Source organism: Arachis duranensis, chromosome 7, assembly GCF_000817695.3.
Source record: "Arachis duranensis cultivar V14167 chromosome 7, aradu.V14167.gnm2.J7QH, whole genome shotgun sequence".
Classification (NCBI taxonomy): domain Eukaryota; kingdom Viridiplantae; phylum Streptophyta; class Magnoliopsida; order Fabales; family Fabaceae; genus Arachis; species Arachis duranensis.
Genome location: NC_029778.3, coordinates 55,523,222 through 55,544,420, shown reverse-complemented (window position 1 = coordinate 55,544,420; position 21,199 = coordinate 55,523,222). Strand labels below are relative to the sequence as shown.

General features: G+C 34.0%; 2 protein-coding genes across 2 annotated transcripts; both read left to right on the top strand.

The window, feature by feature from the left end:
* Nucleotides 1–18,364: 18,364 nt before the first annotated feature.
* Nucleotides 18,365–19,558, top strand: LOC110273585 (uncharacterized). The gene is made up of 3 exons (XM_021126780.1): nt 18,365–18,980; nt 19,064–19,448; nt 19,540–19,558. Exons 1-3 carry the CDS (start codon nt 18,365–18,367, stop codon nt 19,556–19,558), a joined length of 1,020 nt encoding a protein of 339 aa, XP_020982439.1.
* A 5-nt stretch (nt 19,559–19,563) lies between these two features.
* LOC107459090 (uncharacterized) lies at nt 19,564–20,960 on the top strand. Its single transcript, XM_021126779.1, has 2 exons — nt 19,564–20,062; nt 20,140–20,960. Exons 1-2 carry the CDS (start codon nt 19,564–19,566, stop codon nt 20,958–20,960), a joined length of 1,320 nt encoding a protein of 439 aa, XP_020982438.1.
* The last annotated feature ends 239 nt before the right edge of the window (nt 20,961–21,199 follow it).

Sequence of the window (21,199 nt, the reverse complement as noted above, 5' to 3'; positions counted from 1 at the left end):
ACCGAGTGCTCGCCTGACAACCGAGCCAGCCATTTCGTGAGATCAGAGTCTTCGTGGTATAGGCTAGAACTGATGGCGGCATTCAAGAGAATCCGGAAGGTCTAACCTTGTCTGTGGTATTCTGAGTAGGATTCAATGATTGAATGACTGTGACGTGTTTTAAACTCCTGAAGGCTGGGAGTTAGTGACAGACGCAAAAGAATCCCTGGATTCTATTCCGACCTGATTGAGAACCGACAGATGGATAGCCGTGCCGTGACAGGGTGCGTTGATCATTTCCACTGAGAGGATGGGAGGTAGCCACTGACAACGGTGAAACCCTTGCATAAGCTTGCCATGGAAAGGAGTAAGAAGGATTGGATGAAGGCAGTAGGAAAGCAGAGAGACGGAAGGGACACAGCATCTTCATGCGCTTATCTGAAATTCCCACCAATGAATTGCATAGGTATCTCTATCCTTATCTTTATGTTTTATTCGTATATCACCATACCCATTTGAGTTTGCCTGACTAAGATTTACAAGGTGACCATAGCTTGCTTCATACCAACAATCTTTGTGGGATCGACCCTTACTCGCGTAAGGTTTATTACTTGGACGACCCAGTACACTTGCTGGTTAGTTGTGCGAAGTTGTGTTTATGCCATGGTATTGAACACCAAGTTTTTGGATTCATTACTGGGGATTATATGAGTTGTGAAAATTATTGATCACAATTTCGCGCTATCAAGCATGCATGATATATCATATCAAGATTGATTCTATTCATTCACATGGATTGAAAGGCTTAACACATTATCTCTGCATCTTATTATTTTCAATTTTCAATAGTAAAGACATTGGCATTTAGTAGTTGTTATATGCTTATTCTTATGCATGTTTTCCTTGCCATGCATCACACCAAGGCTCCATAACTTCACAACGCATATCTCATTCCATTATAAATACACATGCATGCATTCATTCATCATACAACATAATTACACTTAGCATTCACTTCTTTCTTCACTTTTATTTCACTTTCTCCATACGGCCAAAATTTAACTTTGGTGTTCGTGCCTTATATTTTTCTAAGTATAAACAAAATAATAAAATGCCTTTGTTCAAGAAAAAAAGGGGAGGAACCAGCCACCCATTTTTTGATGTCACCCGGTTCTAAACCTAGATGCATGAAACCCAATACAGAACATCGGTGAAGGAGAATACCATAATCCCCGACATGAGATTCAATGTGAACCGAATAAGTATCTGATGATTCAAGCTAAGATCTCCTGTCGGAAGTGGACGGTCCTTTCAAAATCACTAAGAAACGTGGGCTTTATCTTAGTCCATGAATTTTATGCTAATTCTTAGTTGAGCCATGAAGAGGAGCCTTAGATGAGGAACCGGCTTATTTTAGCTACGTTCGAGGCCAACCCATTGATTATGGGCCTCGGAGTCTCCGAAGGATTTTTCGTCTTCCTTCCCCTCCTCGCTTAGCCGACCCAAGCCACTGTGAATATGCCTTGAGAATGATGTATAAAAGAAGAGAACAAGATGTGCTCAGAGATATTTGTGTCCCGGGACACAATAGAAGTTGGATGCAAGGGGCTATCCAATTGATTAAAGAGGGCAAACATCATCCCTGTCGGCAAAGGGTCACTAGATTTCATCTATCACTCACTTATTTCCACCTCCAACCACTCCGAGGTGACAATGGACCAGGCCATCCTTATCCACTCAATCATAGTTGGAGAAAAGGTTAGAGTGAAAAACCTCATTCCCCTTTACATAACTATGGCACAAAGCTGCGACCCAAAGTCAAAGCTCAGATTTTCAAGCCTCATCCACTATCTCTATGAAGTTTCCGAGGTTTCCATTGAACAAGACACCCCCATCAAGCTAGCAATACCCATCACTGTTGCCGTAATGGAAAGAAGCGCAAGGATATACGACACCGATTGACAACAAGAAGAGCCACAATAGCAACCTCATCATCCTCCTCTTCAGGCATTCGAGCCTCAAGTTTATCCAAGTCAACCCCAATCCCATGGGATTGATATTGAGCAATTCTATCAAGAATTCTAATAATTTTGGTTAAACATAATGGATAGAATAATATATCTTTGTGCCACCATCCAACATGCACACCCCGAATGAGTTCTCCCATTTGAACGCTTACATCAAGAATGGGAAGGATAAAGAAGGGAGGTAGAAGCTCGTAGTCCATGGGAGGAGGCGGCTGTAAGACAAAGAAGATGGCGATCAAGGACCCTAGAAGGAACTATTGCAACTGAGAATAATGATGAAGATAAATGACGACTCTTTGGAAAATCAATTTGTATCGTGGTTAGCTTGTTTTCTTTCACTTTTCTTCTGCTTTATCTTTGTTTTCTCTTTTCTTGTTTTATCTTTGTTTTCTTTTTTTTTTCTTCTTTCTTGTTTTTATCCTTGCATTATGTTTCTATTTCTTTGTTTTCTTGTTCTTCTTTTTTTTTCTTTAACACTTACTACTTTGTAATTGTCCTTGGGCACTCGAGTGATAAGAGTGGCCCTTAATAAAAGGAGTTGAATAAATAACAAAGAAGGCTCTATTGAAATGTGGTGGTTAGTGAGCATGATTATATTTCATGGATTTAAAAGTATTCGAATGATCTTGAAGAAAAGGAAAAAAGAATCTCCAAGAAAACAAAGATTCTAGAGACATATTATGAGATTTCAGACTTTCAAAATCCTTAAAACAAAAAGAAAAAGATAGAGAGAAAAGAAAGAAAGAGAGAAAGAGGTATGGAAAAATCATGAATATTCAAAAGTAATAAGGCTCTAAGCACCAATGACTAAAGTTCAATTATGTGTCTGTGATGTTTATGTTTTAAGGAGAGATTTGATTAAATCTGAGGGGTACTTCATCACCCGATAATTTAGACCAACTGGCTCGGGATTATCGTTTGAAAGTCTATATCAAAGAGTTGCTTTGAAATAAACCAATTAGAGTCCAAAGAGGCTCTGGGCACCGATGTTTGGATGAACAAAATTTTTAGTTATGTGCTTGTGGTGTGATTGTGTCAAGGAGAGGCTTGGATGATTAAATCTGAGGGGTGTTTTATCACTCGGTAACTTGGATAAACTGGTCCAGGATTATCAATTGAAAATGCGCAAAGAGATACCTTAAGACAAAATACGTAGAATCAAGAAAATTCCAAAATCTCTCTCGGTCAAAGTGTTAAGCAAAATGCTTCAAGGATTATATAAGTCTAAAAGGATTCTCATAATACAATCCAAAATTTAGTTTTTGAAAACGATTCTTAATTCCTAAATATTCAAGACTTATTAGGATAAGAGAAATACTCTTATAAATCAAAGAGATCATTAAAAACTCCACTTTTGATTTAAACTTAAAATCTTCAAAGGCCTTCAATTCTTTTTCATTAAGCTAAACTCCATTTGTCTTTCTTTTTGCTTGAGGACAAGCAAAGTTTTAAGTTTGGTGTTGTAATGAAATGTCATCGTAACCACTTTTTGAGCTTCTTTTTCATTTTTTTCTTAGATTTTAAATCAAATCCTTATGTTTTTCATAATGTTTTGATAACTATATTAAGAGTTGTGTTATAATAATTATGTTTCCAAGCTAAAATCAAGCAAATCAGGATGAAAATCAACACAAGAATATGCTTGGAGGTACAGGCCAAAAGAAGACAAGGTTAATGCCTAGAATGCCAAGTTGGGAGCCCAAACCCAGATCCTGGCTCCATGGAGTGGCACCCAGCATCAAGATTTGAAGCCTAGTGCCTTCATTACTGGGAGGAAGAAAAATGGACTCGAACCTAGCTCTATAAGATGGGGACCAGCTCCACTACAAATCTATGTAATGGGCGTCCAGCACCAAGACTTGGAGCCCAGCTCCAACTGCAATTATCACTTCCACGATTTCAAAAATTGCTTAAAACCCAATGCCACTTCACTAAGCCCAACTCCAATGTATAACCAACTCCCAAGAAGCTTCAATTCAATCCAAGATTCAAAATTTAAAAGATTAGTTAGCAACAACTTCTTTTAGAAAGATAAGATTTGGTTATTAGGATTATATTAGATTAAGATTTGAATTTGAATAAGTTATCTTTCTCTTTAGAAGATAACATTAGATTAGTTTTTGAATTTGAATTAGTTAAGAAATTATATATAAATAAGTGAGCAAAGTTCACAAAGAGGGGACATCACACATAGATCATACACCATCAGCCACCTCTCTCTCTAGTTAGTTATTTTCTTCTCTACCATGAGTAACTAAACCTCTCTGTTAAAGGTTAGGGGCTCTATTTTATTTTTATGGATTAATAATGCAAGTGTTTTCTTTATTTTGATTCATGCTTCTCTTTTCTTTCAAGATTGAGTTTCGTTCTTCATTAATAATGATTAAAAGTATCAAGAGATATTCTAATTTTGTACTAGATTCCGGTATTATTTCGTGAGATTTAATATTGGAATTAGCTTGAAACTCATCTCATAATCTTCATTGATTTTAGAACTAGTTCTTGAATATGTGACATTTAATTCATCTAGGGATAGTCATTGAATATTGTGTAACTTAAAATCGAAACCGTTCTTAATCTCTTCACTTGATTAATTGACCTTACATTGATAATTAATTAAGTTAAGAGAAATTAGATCGCCAAAAGTATTAGAATTTAATTATAAATGATTTGCTATGAAAAGATTTTTGCATGAATCAAAGTTTTGAAAACACAAGTATTGTTCTTCCTAAAGGATTTAGCAATCCTGAAGCCTTTAACATTTCCTATCTTGATTTCTTTCTAATTCTCTAAGTCTTCCCTCACCCAATAATGCAAACAAAATCAATTTTCACTTATCTATTGCTTCCAAAGTCACGAACCAATTTCCTTTTACCAAGGTGTGATTGATCTAATTAGAGATATAATTAGACATTGTTTACCTCAATCTTCTAATCCTCTTGGTAACAATATTCACTCACCGTGGTATTACTTGATACGATTTGGTGCACTTATTAATAGTATAAGCATATCAATTTTGACTCATCATAGCTCTAGGCTTCCATGACACATCGGGAGTGTAGTTCCTTAAGTAATTGGGCACATTATTTTGCACCCATTTATTATTCCCTGAGGCTATCCACCAACCATCATAACAATACGCATCTGTCGTCGAACAGGGGTGTTCATTGGCCCATGATTTTTGTGTTGTCCTACAAGCTTTTGTTTTAGTCAAGCTTGTCTCAATTCTTTTACTTGCTCCTTGCATTTCTTGTAAGATTCGAATTCTTTAATAGCTGAGGATGAAACAAAGCACTGTATCAAGGATAAATAGCCATATTTTTATCCTCTTCTCTTTGTCTTAGCAAAAAATCTAATAAATCATTTCTTCCTTTTGGATAAATTAATCTTTCTGCTTCAAGCATATCAGGTTTGAACTGAGCATCTTTGCTCGTTGGTTCAATAATTGCCATGTTGATTGAGAAAGAAATCTCCTCAATTTTAGCAAAGTTTGAAGTAACTTGGAAAGGGTAGAATACACCTTCATGTCGGGTTTTTTCGCAAACTTCAAGCAACCAACTTTAATAGCCCTCTGAATTAATCCTTGAAATGTACACAATTATTTGTATAATGTTCTCAGACTTGATAAAATTTATAAAACTTTTTATTTCTAATCTCAGATACAGAAGGCATTCATTTTTTCTCAGAGAGAACAAATTGTTTATCTTTTAAAAGCATGTAAAAAATTTATTCAGTTTTTATCAAATCAAAAGAATACGTTATTTTCCTTGATATTAGAGTCTTATTTTTTTTAGGTTGAAGAGATCGACACATATAAGGTAGTCCATCTTTTAACTTGGCTGTAAAAGCAGTTTCACTGTTCAACTCTTCTTTGGTCATACACTTGATAAAAGCAAATTTTTTATTAAAGGAATTTTTCTTTTTCTTGATTCATGATCCTTTTTCTCTTTGTTAAGATTTACAATTTGCTAAACTTTACCAACCAATTGAGCCAAGTCAAGAAATTATTGATTTACCAGCTTCTTGCAAATATTAAATCGAAGCCATTGATTGTCATTTTGACTACCTCAAGTTTAGGAATAAGAGTAGAAGACTTTTTTCTCATTCTTGAAACACATAAGATAGCCATCAATCGATTTTATCTTGTCTTTCTTGATTGTGAATAAATCCGACAAGGTTACCTTTAATTCCCTGTGAAAATTTGATCCTGAAATCTTCTTTCTAATTGCACTTAATTATGAATTGAATTAGGTTGCAAATTTAAAAATCATGTAAAAATATTTTTCGTAAGAGAAAAAGAAAAATACCTCATCTTTAAATATTTATTGCTAACTAATTCTCCTATTTCGATTATGTATCGAGCCACATGCTCAACAATCGACTTACCACTCTCTCTTTTGATTGACTTTGAAGCTTTGATGCTCCTAAAAAATTCAACCTATAGAACTTAGTCAGGAAAATAAGAAATGAAAAAAGATGGTCTATTACTTCTATGTTAAACCCAACTCTGTTTAGAATTTTCTCGTCAACTTGAGTTTTGTTTTGACCGTAGGCTTGGGCATCATTATCTACCATCACCTCCTTTATCACTCTATTAGGATCATCTCCATGGTGTAATATTACTAGGAAATTGTTTAGAGCTCCATCCTAATAGGGAGTATCACAGGATTGAATGGTCGATTAATTGCTCTATCCTTACATTATTATTCTCGATCATATGATTCAAAATAGTAGCCATTTGTTATATGAGAATGTTAACAAAATCATCGTGGCTATCTTCTATCTGTTACCTGAACACAGCTAAACACTCAACTATGTTATGAGATACTGATAGAAATTTTTCTAGACATTTACAGAAAAATGGATGTTCTACCCTCCCTAATTGACATCCCTTGCGGTGTTGATTCTAAGCCTTTGTGTCGAAAAAACACTAGGCATAATTAGTTGTAGAGGTATTAGTAAAGACCCTAAATATGAAGAGATATTCAATAAATATTTATAGATACTATAATTAAACCCATTATGATTATGTCCTTCTTGCATACCTATTGGAAGGTATCCTAGAGGTGGTAAAGGATTATATAGGGGATTATTTCTTATTACAGAAACTCCTTCTACCTTTGAGGTTTAAGCATTTTTATAAAGTTGGGAGTAATTTTGTGGCAACCTATAAAGAGGCCACGTGGTAGGTGTGGTCGATGGAATTCCTCTTAGAACAATAATTGGAGTTGCTCTTCGACCTTTGCTGATGGTTGGAAAGGTCACTTCAACCTCTGCATACCTTATGTTGGTCTCCCATGGATGTCCAATGTCTCCATTCGACCTTTCTATTAGAGTAGATGTTCTGTCAGACATACTTATTATCTTTTCACAACGTAATCGTATCTAAAGCTAGATACTAAACTTGACCTAAGGTCCCACTGCTAAATCCATATTTTATAATGATGTTTGGATTGAAAAAAAAAATAGAATTCATCAACTTAACTTGCACTTGTTCCTTAAAAATGCATGCGTTTATGAATTTTCTCCTAATTGATCTAAATATGCTTTTTAGGCCTTTTGAATTATCAAATTAATTTTATTTTGATTCCATTTGATGACTATTTGATATATTTGTTTAAATTGTTTAAGGTTTAGGAGACAAGGATAATTTAAAAAGATGGAAGAAAATTATACAAAAATACAGATTTCATGAATTATATAAACTCCTCTCTTGATCTTTATGAATGAATTTGATATTTTATGTTTTATCTATGCTTATTTGAATTGTTAGTGTTAAATTCTTGTAGTGAATAGTTGTAATTTTTGTTAATCCTTATCATTTATGATGTTTTATTTTTATGCACACCATATGTTTGATAAAATATTTATATTAGTTATAGAGTATATTTTTCTTTTCTTCTTTTGGGGTTGAAAAATTATGTGACCTTAAGTTATTAATATCTAATTTTGATTGGTAATTTAGAGTTGTTATTAATCTTGTTTTTACTAACAACTTTTTAGTAAATTCAATTAGTAAGTTGTTTAGGACTTGTGAATTAAGGCCAATTAATTATGTCTATTTAACTTTTCTCAATATGTAAAAATTGATAAATGGAATTAATTCTTAACAATTGTCATATTTAATTTGTGGTTAATAACAAGAATAGTAATCCTTGACTTACAACCTAGCCAAGACTTTTTACCACTTGAATTTTCTCTCTTTTATTAGTTTATTGCTTTAATTATTTCTAGTTTAATTCAATTGCTTCTTAGTATAGTTATCATTTTAATTGTGCTCCTTTATTCTCATGTTTGCTTAGTTAGTCATTTACTTACTTTTTTATTTTACTTATAATTTAGTTATTAATTAATTTTTAGTAAATTTACATTTCTATAATTGTGCTTAAATCTCTTCGATTTTCATAGCCAATAATTATACATCTTATTTCAAGTTTAAGGAGAATGATCCAGAATTTAATTAACTCCTAATTATTGTTTTGAACTTTATAACAAATTTTACTAAATTTTGAGTGTTAAATTTTGGTTTATAGCTACAATAATGAATCTTGAATTTAATTACTCACATTCTTACGTACTACATTTTAAAGGAATTAGATCTTCTCAATTTTTTTTATTTAAAAGAATAAAATATAATCTTTCATCATATATTTTGTTAATAAAATCAAAAAAATATAAAAAAATATATTAAAAAACTATAAATCATTTTATTCTCTCAATTAAAAAAAATAAAAAAAAATCTATTCTCCGCTACTTTGAAAATCAAGTAACAGTCTTCTATGTTCAAGTTAGTAATTATCCATTAAAAACAATCTTATTTTCCCATATATCAAATTACTTATCTCTCGTCGATTCAATCGCCTTTATTTCTCTCATTTCGACTGTTCTAGTCGATAGTTGAGTCAGAGGCCTATATGACGCTATTCCCATCTGCTGCTTTGTCGAAACTACTGTATGTAAATAGTGGAACTTTAGTTCCTGTCAACAAGTACCAAACAAATTAAAAGTGGCTACAATTGATGAACAAATATTTTAAATCTTTTAATACCCCCATAACGTGCAATCCGAATTTGCTGTTGACATTGATCTTGGCAAATGGCCATGTGATCCGTGTTCACATACATAGCAATTACAACTGATCTCCACATATATCGACAACCAACAATAATAATTAAGGCATTATCAGTATGATTCTTGGATAAGTTCTTCTAACAGTAAGTAGGTTAATAAAGTGAAAAGTAAGAATTTAAAATAAATATTAATTTCGATTTTTAGTTATTTATTTAATAAACAAAGCGTTTTTAATTATCGAGAATTATTTTTATGTGACAGTCAATCAGTTATTATTTCGCAGTCGATTGAAAGTGGTTATTTGACCAATAATTTTAATAAATGAGAATTGATATGATATTTTAAAATAATTAGGAGATGTTTTATCCCTTGCAAATAGTCAAGGATTAGAATAGTATTTACTCAAGGGTATAATTACTTTAAATCAAGGTTACATTGTAGGATTCATACATGAAAGAAATTACAAATTTAATGAAGATTATATTTCATTAATTAATTTAGATTGGTTAAGTGATTAGCTTATTCATTTACTTAAGTAAATATTAGAAATTTGAATTTCGTTTTGTATATGTATAATAATTTATTGGCCAATGATAAATTTTTAAATAAAATTTAAATTAATAAAAAATTAGTGTTAATCTGTCAAATCAAGAGATACCATAAAAATAATTAAAAAAATAATAATTAACTTTTTACTTTATTGTTTTATAAATTTTCTCACTTTATAATATTTTTTCTTATTTTTTAACAAAATGTGGATTAGTTAATTAATAGCCATTGGTTATCCTATGGATTGTGATCTTCCAGTTGCATTTAACAAGCAAAGTTGTAGATATTCCTTAGAATTAAGATGACCCAGTTGAGTAAATATTTGTGGCGTGAAGGAAAAGAAGTTATTTGAATTTTAATGAAGTGAAGATACAGCATGTCGCAAAGAGGTAAGCACATGAGGAACAATTTGCGTGCATGCATGTAATAAACTAATAAATTAATAACTATTATAATATATGGAGATTTGTTTGGACGCATGATCACATTTAACAGTATTTACTTTAAATTAATTTTTTAGAAGGTCTACTAAAACAAAAATAAAAGTAATTTTATATATAATATATTCAGTTTTAATTATATTATTTTAATAAAATTATACGGTCAAACAATTGATTAACCAAGTCCCAATTAAATTACGTTACACATTTTTTTTAACATTTTTATTTGATTTATTTTCTTCCCTTTTTTTTCTTTTTTTAAATTTCTTCCATTATCATTATCATTATCATCATCATCATTGTTATATATATGTTCACCAAAATTACTACTGTACACAAATTTTAAAGCACAGCATAAAAATATTGGCACACAATACAGAAATTTTAAAGGACTTATTAAACTCACTTTATTTACAAATTTATTATATAAAATTAGATTAGTTACAGTAGTCAGTTACAAACGCTAATTTTTTACTCTTTAATCACTTGTATATAAAATCTAATCTTTCTCATTCATTATTTGATGAAAATAAAATCATTTTTTCTTTTTTTAAAATTACTGGTTTAACATGGTATCAGTAGAAATTTTCTAATCTTCCGCTCTCAATACCACTTCTTCTATCCCTTTCAAGCTTCTTCGAAAACCTTTCTTTTTTCCTTTTTTGCTACCAATTTCTACATCAATGGCGGACCCCTTCTTTCTCGCTCTGGCTAATCAACCGAGCTTGGTGTTAGTAACACAGCAACTTACGGAAGAGAACTATCATTCTTGAAGCCATGCTATGAAGAAAGCCCTAAATGCGAAACGCAAACTCGGTTTCATTACTGGAACCGTTCTTCGACCTGATCCTGCGCTCGATTCAGAGCAATTTGAGACTTGACAATGTGTCAATGATGTGGTAAATACCTGAATTTTGAATTCTGTATCCAAAGATATTGCTACCTCGCTAGTGTATGCTGATTCTGCTGAAGAGCTTTGGAATGATCTTAAAGAAAGATTCCAACATGAAAATGGCCCTCGAATTTTCGAAATCAAAAGGGAATTGATGAATTTACGTCAAGGTGACCTAACAGTCTCGCAATACTTCACGAAGATCAAGGTCCTTTGGGAGGAGTTGAACTCTTATCGCCCAGTCCAATGCAATTGTGGAGATGCTAAACCGCTTCAAGAATTCTTGCAAGCTGAGTATGTGCACTATTTTCTCATGGGTTTGGACGATTCATTCGTGCAAATCAGATGCCAGATCTTGCTTATGGAGCCCTTAACTGCAATAAATAAAGTTCTGTCCTTAGTGGTTCAAGAAGAGAAACACCACTCTTTAGGGAGCCCATCAGTCCCGAATCAACTTGCCTTCTTAACAAGAAACCAGAACATACCAAATCCCTCAGGGAAAGGAAGGGAATTCACGAAGAAGGATAGACCTTTGTGCTCACACCGTGGATTGCTTGGACACACAGTGAAAAATATTACAAAATACATGGTTATCCACCAAGCTATGGCAAAGGAAGAGGAACTAGACAATCTGCCCACAATATTACTGATAACGTCACTGAGGCACAGTATCCAGAATCCAATTCAAGCCTGACTCTGAATGCAACTCAGATCCAGCAGTTAATGAACTTGTTGAATAATCACAAGATTCAAGAAATACCAGCAATGCAGCAACTGAAGTGTCTACTCCAGCAAGTATTGTTCTCAACACCTCAATCTCAATATCAAAAATATAAAAACATGATTGGATTCTTGATAGTGGAGCCACTATCCATATTGCTTGTGATCTGTCCCTTTTTTATTCAGTTCACACATCTCAGAATTATTCTGTTTCACTCCCCAATAATGCCAAATTCAAAGCCAAGTTCATCAGAACTGTCATTATCAGTTCAACCATCATCTTAAAAAATGTTTTATATGTGCCAGATTTTAGTCTCAATTTGCTCTCAGTGTCTTCCTTCCTTAAAGCCACTACACTCATAATAACAATTAACTCTTGTAATTTAACTATTTAGGACAACACGTCACAGAAGAAGATTAGGAAGGGTGAGCTTGATGGAGACTTATACATCCTAAAAGCTTCAATTCCCTCCAACCAATTGATAATACAAAAAGATAATCATAGCATAAATTTGTGCAATAATTCACAGTTATGGCATTCTTGTTTAGGTCATGCTTCAAATAAAGTGTTGAACTCTCTTACTCCGGTCTTAGAATTTTTAAATAAAGATAGTTTGCTTACAAAAAAGTCTAATTGTCATGTCAGTCCATTAGCAAAATTCAAACAACTTCCTTTTGAATCCAACAATAATTTGTCTTCATGTCCTTTTGATCTTGTACATTATGATGTATGGGGATCTTACCATGTTCTAACCTATAATGACAAGAGATATTTTCTTACATTGGTCGATGATGTTACTCGTTTTACATGGATTTATTTGCTAACTAACAAATCTGAAGCTGCAGCATGTATGAAACAGTTTTACTCTTTGATAGAAACTCAATTTAACAACAAGATCAAGTGCTTCAGGTCTAATAATGCCAAAGAGTTAGTAATCACTGATTTTTTATAGGAACGGGGAGTCCTCTATCAATTTTCTTGTCCATACAAACCTCAACAGAAAGCAGTAGTGGAAAGAAAACAGCAACACTTGTTGAACGTGGCCAGAGCCCTCTATTTCCAATCACAAGTCTCTATTGCCTTTTCGGAAGAATGTGTTCGTACTGATGTTTTTCTAGTAAACAGAACCCCAACCCCGCTTCTCAACATGAAGTCTCCATTTGAGTAACTTTTTCAAAAACAACCAAATTATCAAGCTCTAAGGGTTTTTGGTTGCCTTGCATATGCTGCCACAAAATCAGACTCCAGACCTAAGTTTAATCCTAGAGCAGATCCCACGGTCTTTTTGGGATATCCTATTGGCTACAAAGGCTACAGGCTTTACAATCTCAAAACAAAATAATTCTTCATCTCTAGAGATGTCATCTTTCATGAAGAGACACTACCCTTCACCAAAATCCCTCACACCTTTACACTCCTTGACCCGTTTGATCACATTCCACTCCCAAAAGCCACTGATGACTTAACACTCCCTAATATTCCTACCACAGAGAACACACAACGCCTTTCAACAAATTTCTCTAGCTCCCACCAAAATGCCTCACATCAAACAGCTCCCTCCACCAATTCTAACCAACCCCGAAGAACCACCAGGACCATTCAACCACCAAGATACCTAAATGACTATGTATGCAACCTTAATACACCCTACCCTATTACCAACTACATAAGCAACCACAGACTCAACCACATCTACCATGCAGCAATCTATCAAGTCAGTACTATACTTGAACCTCAATTTTATTACCAAGCAATACATCACTATGAGTGGCGGCAGGCAATGAAGGAAGAGCTAGACGCTCTGGAATCCAATCACACTTGGGAGTTGGTTCCTCTACCTCCTAACAAAAAGACAATCGGTTGTAGATGGGTTTACAAGGCAAAGATTAAGCTAAGGCTGATGGTAGTTTGGAAAGATATAAAGTCAGACTCGTTGCCAAAGGTTACACGCAACAAGCTGGCATTGACTTTAAAGACACATTCAGTCCAGTAGTTAAGGTCTCGACAGTCAGAGTTTTACTCTTCATTGCAGCAGTGAGAAACTGGAATTTCGTGCAATTGGACATAAATAATGCATTTTTAAATGGAAGTTTGGATGAAGAGGTCTACATGGAGATTTCTTTGGGGCATCCAAAACGAAACCAAGGACTTGTATGTCGACTTACTCGATCTCTATACGGCCTAAGACAAGCTTCCCGGCAGTGGTTTAACAAATTCTGTTATACTCTCAAACAACATGGTTTTTGCCAATGCAAGAGTGATTATTCTTTATTCTCTATAGGAGAAGGCTCCTCAATTAACTTTTTACTTGTCTATGTTGATGACATAATCATTGCCGGAGCAAACAATGATATGGTACAACAAATACAGCAAAGGCTTCAATCAGTCTTCAAGTTAAAAATCTTGGGAGATCTCAAATTTTTTCTGGGGTTAGAGATTACAAAATCTAGAAAAGAAATTTCACTTACACAGAAGAAGTATACTTTGTCTTTGTTCGAAGACACTAATTTTCTACACTGCAAGCTAACTTTAATTCCAATGGAAGCAAACATTAAATTGAGGGCCAAAGAAGGTGACAAGGTTAAAGATGTATCAACCTATCGAAGATTGATTGGACGACTCATGTATCTCACAATCTCCAGACCAGACATCACATTTGTAGTGACAAAACTAGCCAGTTTATGTCTGACCCAAGAGTTCCACACCTCAATGCAGTTCACCAAATCTTAAGATATCTCAAAACAACACCAGGTCAAGGTATTATTTTCTCCTCAAACTCGGAGTTCAACTTGTCAATCTACACTGATGCAGATTGGGGGAGCTGCCTCAATACTAGGAGGTCTACTACTGGCTACTTCACTTTCTTGGGAGATTCCTTAATTTCGTGAAAAAGCAAGAAGCAACCTATTGTATCTAGAAGCTCAACCGAGTCTGAGTACAGGGCTATGGCCAATGCTGCTTGTGAAGTTATTTGGCTGACCAATTTACTGAGGTTCATGGATATCACCATTGAATCTGCCATGTTTTTTTGTGACAACCTTTCAGTTATTCAATTAGCCTCTAATCCAACCTTCCATGAAAGATCCAAACATGTTGAGATAGATTGTCATTTCATTCACGAGAAAGTTGAAACCGGGTTCATCAAGTTAGTGCACATTCCAATCAAACATCAATTAGCCGATATCTTCACCAAGGCCATTTCAAAACTTCAGTTCCTTTCCTCATGTCCAAATTAGGAACATACAATCTGTATGCTCCAACTTGAGGGGGATATTAGACTCACTTGTATTTACAAATTTATTATGTAAAATTAGATTACTTACAGTAGTCAGTTACAAACGCTAATTTTTTTACTCTTCAATCACTTGTATATAAAACCTAACATCTCTCATTCATTATTTGATGAAAATAAAATAATTTTTCCTTTCTCTGAAATTACTGGTTTAACAGGACTACCTACTTAAAATATTAACATACAAACTAATAAAATAAGCACAACACAAATTTTTAAGGAATTACATATCTAAAATTTTAAATTATCCAACCAACAAAATACATTCACATACAAAAATTTTTGATATATATACAAAAATTTCTGTGCTATCTATAAAAAATTTTTGTTTATATGCATGTACGTGTTGTTTTTTCTTTTGTTAGAATTATAATAATTTGATTGGACTTAATTATAAAATCTCTTTTATGTATAGAAAAGATAGATCTTTTCATTTTATCAAATTTGGTAATTTTATGTTAAATATATTCTTTAAAAGAATTATTACAAATGACCAATTTTTTTTAAAAGTACAAAAGAATTCTTGAGATCAAATATTCTATTTTTTATGTGTATTTTTTAAATAGTTATTCAAATATATCTAGTCATAAAATTTTAAATAGTCGAATGAATAAATCATTTGTTAAATATAAAAATTACTTTTCTAGATTAAATATTCATCATTTTTGTTGCTTTTTCAAACATTCAACGAGTTATTTTTTATTTTTATGTTTAAGAATAATTCTTTTGATCACTAGTATAAATTTTTTGATATCGTGTTAGTAGTTTATTTTTTATATATTTTCCCTTTTGAACACTATCATATATGGGGCAACGGGACCAATTATATTGTCACATGGTTTAGTTGAAATCCCTGCAATTATTGCACATAGAAACAAAAAGAATAAAAAAGAATGAATCGGAAAGATAGAAAATATTGTCAAATTATGAAAGGAATCACGTTACATTTGTTTATTAGTGGGAAATGCAGAAGCAGAATAATACGCCCGCACGCAGCATGCAATGTATCTTGTTAAAGAATATTAGTGTTAAATGGACGCAACTGATTAAAAGAAGTGGTTTGTTTGTTTATCAGAAAGCAAAAAGAATGAAAATGCCTTGCATTGTGTGGTGCGTGCTGGCGTTGAATGTAGAGCTTACTAATAATATTTTACCGTTTATTATTATTGTATATTATTGGATTGCAATGTTGTGCTAATTCATGTATTAATCAGTAATACATGAATTATTTATACACAAGTTGTGTTGTATATCTAGAAATTAAATAAACACGACTCTGATTTTTTGGTTTCGCAACTATTTATAACTTTTCTGTACATGTTCATTCCAATAATATGGACAAAATTTAATCTTAATTATCTTATTTATTGGTTTTTGCAATACCAATAAACAAAGGGAACATAAATCAGTTATTATGCTCAAGGACAGATGAGCAAAGGGAACTTTTTCTCCATCTTTACTGCCCTAATAAATCAATATATATCATAAGTATAAGGTTGTGTTTGGTTTTGAGTATACAACAATAAGAAAATTAAGAATGAGATAAAAAAAATAGAAATATAAAAATTAGTATTTTGTATTTTATTTAGTAGTAAATTTTAATAAAAAATAATAAAAAATTTAATTTATCTTCATTTTGTTTACATAAAATTTAGAATAAAAATAAAATAATAAAAAAATAAGTTGAGATTCTATTCAGTGTCTTTATGTTTTTCGTGTTAGAAAAGACACAAAATATACTAATTAAGTATTTTAAGATACAATATTTTTGTTCATATCTTATCTGCCAAATACAATTTTGTGTCTTTAAATCTGTGTATCAATGTTCTATCCTTATAAACAAACGCAACTTGAAAGATCACAAACATAAACTTTAATATCTATCTTCAATGGGTTGCATTCTGACAACGTGGCGCATTTTGATTCCAATATGCATACCTTTCTCTTCTCAACTTACTTTAGGAAGTATCTTCTTTATAATTATATAAAAATTAGCATTCAAAGAATAATTATACTTTCAATTATAAATCATTCTAAATCTAATTATACTAATTATAAATCTTTTTAATATAATTGTCAATCTTACATAATTAGCAGTTATATTATATTTACATTTATAACTTTGTTATGCATATAATTGTTAAAAAGTTCTTATGTGACAAATTTTGCTATGACTTAATGCTTCCAATTAAGGTTTTTTTTTTATCATAATAATGTGTGACACAGGGCTTGCCATCATAGTTAATAACATGTATAGCACATCACAGTTGTAATTTTTCAGAGGTTAGGATTAGCCATGTCCTTGGCTGACTTTTAATTTTAATTTTATGAATTATTAGCATTGCTGTTAGACTATTATCTTTCAATAATTTATATATAGATGTAACTTTGGATTTGAATATACTTTGTGTTTGAGTGTGTGCATTGTGTTTGTTTGTCTCCATTTAAAATTTCTCTGGACAAAGGTACTCCAATCATGTTGCTCCTACACTTTGTTAATCCCAATTCACTAATCACTCTTTCTTTCTATTCTCTAATCAATTCAGAGCTGTTGGTGTATTTAATTACTTGAAAACTTACTTGAAATGCTCACTACTGATATAATAGTAGTGGCCTGAAATTAAATTTGCTTTTATGAGAAGACCCAAACACATTCAATCTATCCATTCATTCGCTTTCATGACATTTATATGTTGTCAAGAACATATATATGTAGCTAGATGTGAAATTTGTTGCTAATAAATTGATTAAATTTTGGACTGTGGCCTCAGGATATTAATAAAACTTTCATTTTTTGCATTGATTGTGTCTCTGAATATATCTCTTTTGTTTCAATAGAATCCTATCGTGGCTCATTTTTTTGCAAATGGAGAAGCTCATGGTGTAACACCATGAAATGGAGCCACACCAAAAATGTTCACTGCTATGGGTGTCAAAAGAAAAACGTAGCTTCTGTTTTTCATTCTCTAGCATTTCTTTTTTTTTTTGTTTCAGATTAAACAAAACGTAACTTCCGTTTTGTATTTGAATTTTTTTGTTTTATGAGAAAAGCAAAAACGCAACTTGCGTTTGTTAGAAAAGTTTTATTAATTTTTTTTAAAAAGTAAAACGTAGGCTACGTTTGTCAGATGGACTGTTCAAATTTTTTTAGAAGAAGAGAAAACGCAACCTGCGTTTTATTTGGGCCTAATTTTTTTTTTGAAATGTACAAAACGCAGCTTACGTTTTGTATGCGAAATAATATTTTAATAAAGAGCCTTACATATAAATAGCTAACACAGCTAATTCCAACTTGCACCTCACTTCTCTTCTTCATTTCTACTCCCATTCTCTTTTCTTGTATCTGATGCTTGTGAGATTTTTTGGTTATTAGAAGGGTAAAAAAGTGAGAATATGGAGGATATTGCAAATATACGAGTGTATTATAACGGTGAGATTATACCGAATACACACGAAGGAGTGAGTTTTCTTTGTGAATGTCCATTTTCATTTTCTATTCCATACAGCACGAGTTTTATAGAGTTGCAAAATGGTGTTTGTGTGAACATACAAAGTCATATTTTGAAAAGGGAGAGCAACATTTTGTATAGGAATCCTATGCAAGTATTTGGTGGACTGATACAGTTTCAAATAATGTCCATCACTGACGATGCAAGCATGCAGCAGATGTTCTATATTTATCGACAAATCCGATTTCATGTGCCGGTGATAGAGCTGTACGTTGAGTTTGAACAGCAGTCGGGGATGGGTACGGTCGGCGACGAGGTCAATGTTGATGAGCTCGGGGATATAGATTGGGAAGAAGAAAATAATGACAGCGAAGAGGAATTCGAAGCTAACTATGAAGTCGATGACGAAAACGATGACGGAGACTTGGCAGGCAATCCGGCGGTGCAGAATGAGGCGGATGCCATTGTAAGCCAACACCCGTTTGGTGTGCCGTCTTTTATGCGGACTCTAGATCTCGAAGCCATGCATGCCCCGAAATTTCCTGAGTATGCGAATACGGGTATGTTATGATTATTAACTCAAGTGTCCTATAGTGCTTAATTTATTTACCTTGTTTGACTGATGGTGGTGCACATGTCGTAGGTGAAGGCAACGTTGCGGCGGAAGATGGCAAGTTTAATGTCGGAATGGAATTTGGTTCGAGAGAGTCGGTGATATCTGCAATCAAAAGCTACACCATCTCTAGAGGAGTTGATTACACTGTGTATGAGTCTGAGCCGCAGACATTCTATGCGAAATGCAAGGGGTATGGTGCAGGGTGCGACTGGCTTATTCGAGCTAGCTTAATTCGAAAAAAAGCTTGTTGGGAGATCAGGAGATACAATGGCAAGCACACGTGCACCATGGGCACGATTTCACAAGATCATGCCAAGTTGGACTCAAACACAATTGCAGATGCCATTAGGCCGTTGGTCGAAGCAGACCCCTCGATAAAGGTGAAGTCTGTTATTGCAGAAGTTCAAGGCAGGTTCACCTACACTGTGACTTACCGCAAGGCTTGGTTGGCAAAGCAGAAAGTTGTCGCAAAAGTTTTTGGTGATTGGGAAGTTTCTTACCAGACTCTGCCAATATGGTTGAAAGCAATGACAGTGAAGATGCCAAGGTCTCGTGTTCAAATTAAAACGCTACCCGTTTACCGTGAGAGTGAGGAGGTTCAAGGTGTAAGAGTTCTTCACCGCGTGTTTTGGAGCTTCTATCTGTGTATTGTAGCATTCAGACACTGCAAGCCACTGGTGCAGGTTAATGGCACGCACCTGTACGGAAAATATAAAGGTGCACTTCTGGTAGCGGTTGCACAAGATGGGAATCAGAACATTGTGCCTATTGCATTTGCGATTGTCGAAGGCGAGACAGCAGACGCATGGGAGTTTTTTTTAACTAATTTGCGGAGATATGTTGTTACCATTGATGGTGTTGGTATTATTTCTGACCACCATACCTCCATCGACGCTGCAATAGCTCGCAGTAACGGTGCATGGTCACCACCAAGGGCGTGGCACATGTACTACATCAGGCACATCGGGTCCAACTTCTTAAGGAGGTTCAAGGCTCCATATTTGCATAAACTCGTGGTGAACATAGGTATTTCAACTCGCTATTCTGGTTCTATTCATAGTAAATTGTGGCATCTGCTTATGACTAAATGGTTTGTTCAACAGGCTATTCTAGGATGGAGCAGGAGTACAACAAAAACTACCAAAGGCTTAAAGAGCGGGGTGAGGCATATACTCAATGGTGCAATGAGATCGGTGTTGAGAGATGGGTGTTGGCATTCGATGGTGGTCATCGTTGGGGTCATATGACGACAAACTTGGTAAAGTGCATAAATTCTGTCCTGAAGGGTGCACGCAACCTTCCTGTGACTGCCCTTGTCCGGTCAACTTTCTATCGGTTGAATGAGTTGTTCACTCGGAAGAGTACCGAAACTCATGAGCGTCTTCGCAACGGATTCACGTATTCAGAATTTGCAACGAAGAGAGTTGAAGAAAGCTTCCGACGTGCAGGAAACATTGTGGTCAACCGGTTCGACAGGCGCAACGAGATGTTTAAGGTTCGCGAAATGCAAGATGGTATTATTTACACTGTTAACCTTGCACAACGACACTGCGACTGTGGCCATTTCCAGGTCGAGCGACTTCCATGTCGCCACGTGCTTGCATGTTGCGCCAACCAGCGTCTTGATTGGCAAGTATACGTGCACAATGTGTACAAGATGTCTGAAATTTGTAAGGTGTACAGAGGCAAGTTTGTTCCAATGGGTGACCCATCCACGTGGGATAGATATGAAGGAGCAAAGGTGATCGCCAACTGGACATTGAGGCGCGCGACGAAAGGAAGACCGAAGTCAACCTGTTACTTGAATGAGATGGACTCGCGTGATATGCGTGGTCCTCGCCGGTGCACTATATGTGGACGCGAGGGACATAGCCGCAGCCGATGTCCTCAGGGTGCAGGTCCAAGCTCTGCTGGAGGTCATTAGTGGTTTAGCTTTTCAATGTAACTTTGTTATTACCTACTTCACAATTATATGCTACCTTTTTTTGTAACCTCGTCATTTACTTTAACCTAGTTAACAATTTATAATAAATAAAACTTTTAACCTCGTTATTTAATTTTTTAGAGAATAAACATTTCGAGCCAAATAGAGTTATACGAGAACAAAGCTAAATATGTCAGAATAATAATACTGAACAGAAGTTTCTAAATATAAGATACGAC

Coding starts and splice junctions, on each gene's coding strand:
- LOC110273585 (XM_021126780.1), top strand. CDS start 18,365: ATGGAGGATATTGCAAATATACGAGTGTATTATAACGGTGAGATTATA. Junction 18,981..19,063: donor TCCTGAGTATGCGAATACGG/GTATGTTATGAT, acceptor CACATGTCGTAG/GTGAAGGCAACGTTGCGGCG.
- LOC107459090 (XM_021126779.1), top strand. CDS start 19,564: ATGACAGTGAAGATGCCAAGGTCTCGTGTTCAAATTAAAACGCTACCC. Junction 20,063..20,139: donor TAAACTCGTGGTGAACATAG/GTATTTCAACTC, acceptor TTTGTTCAACAG/GCTATTCTAGGATGGAGCAG.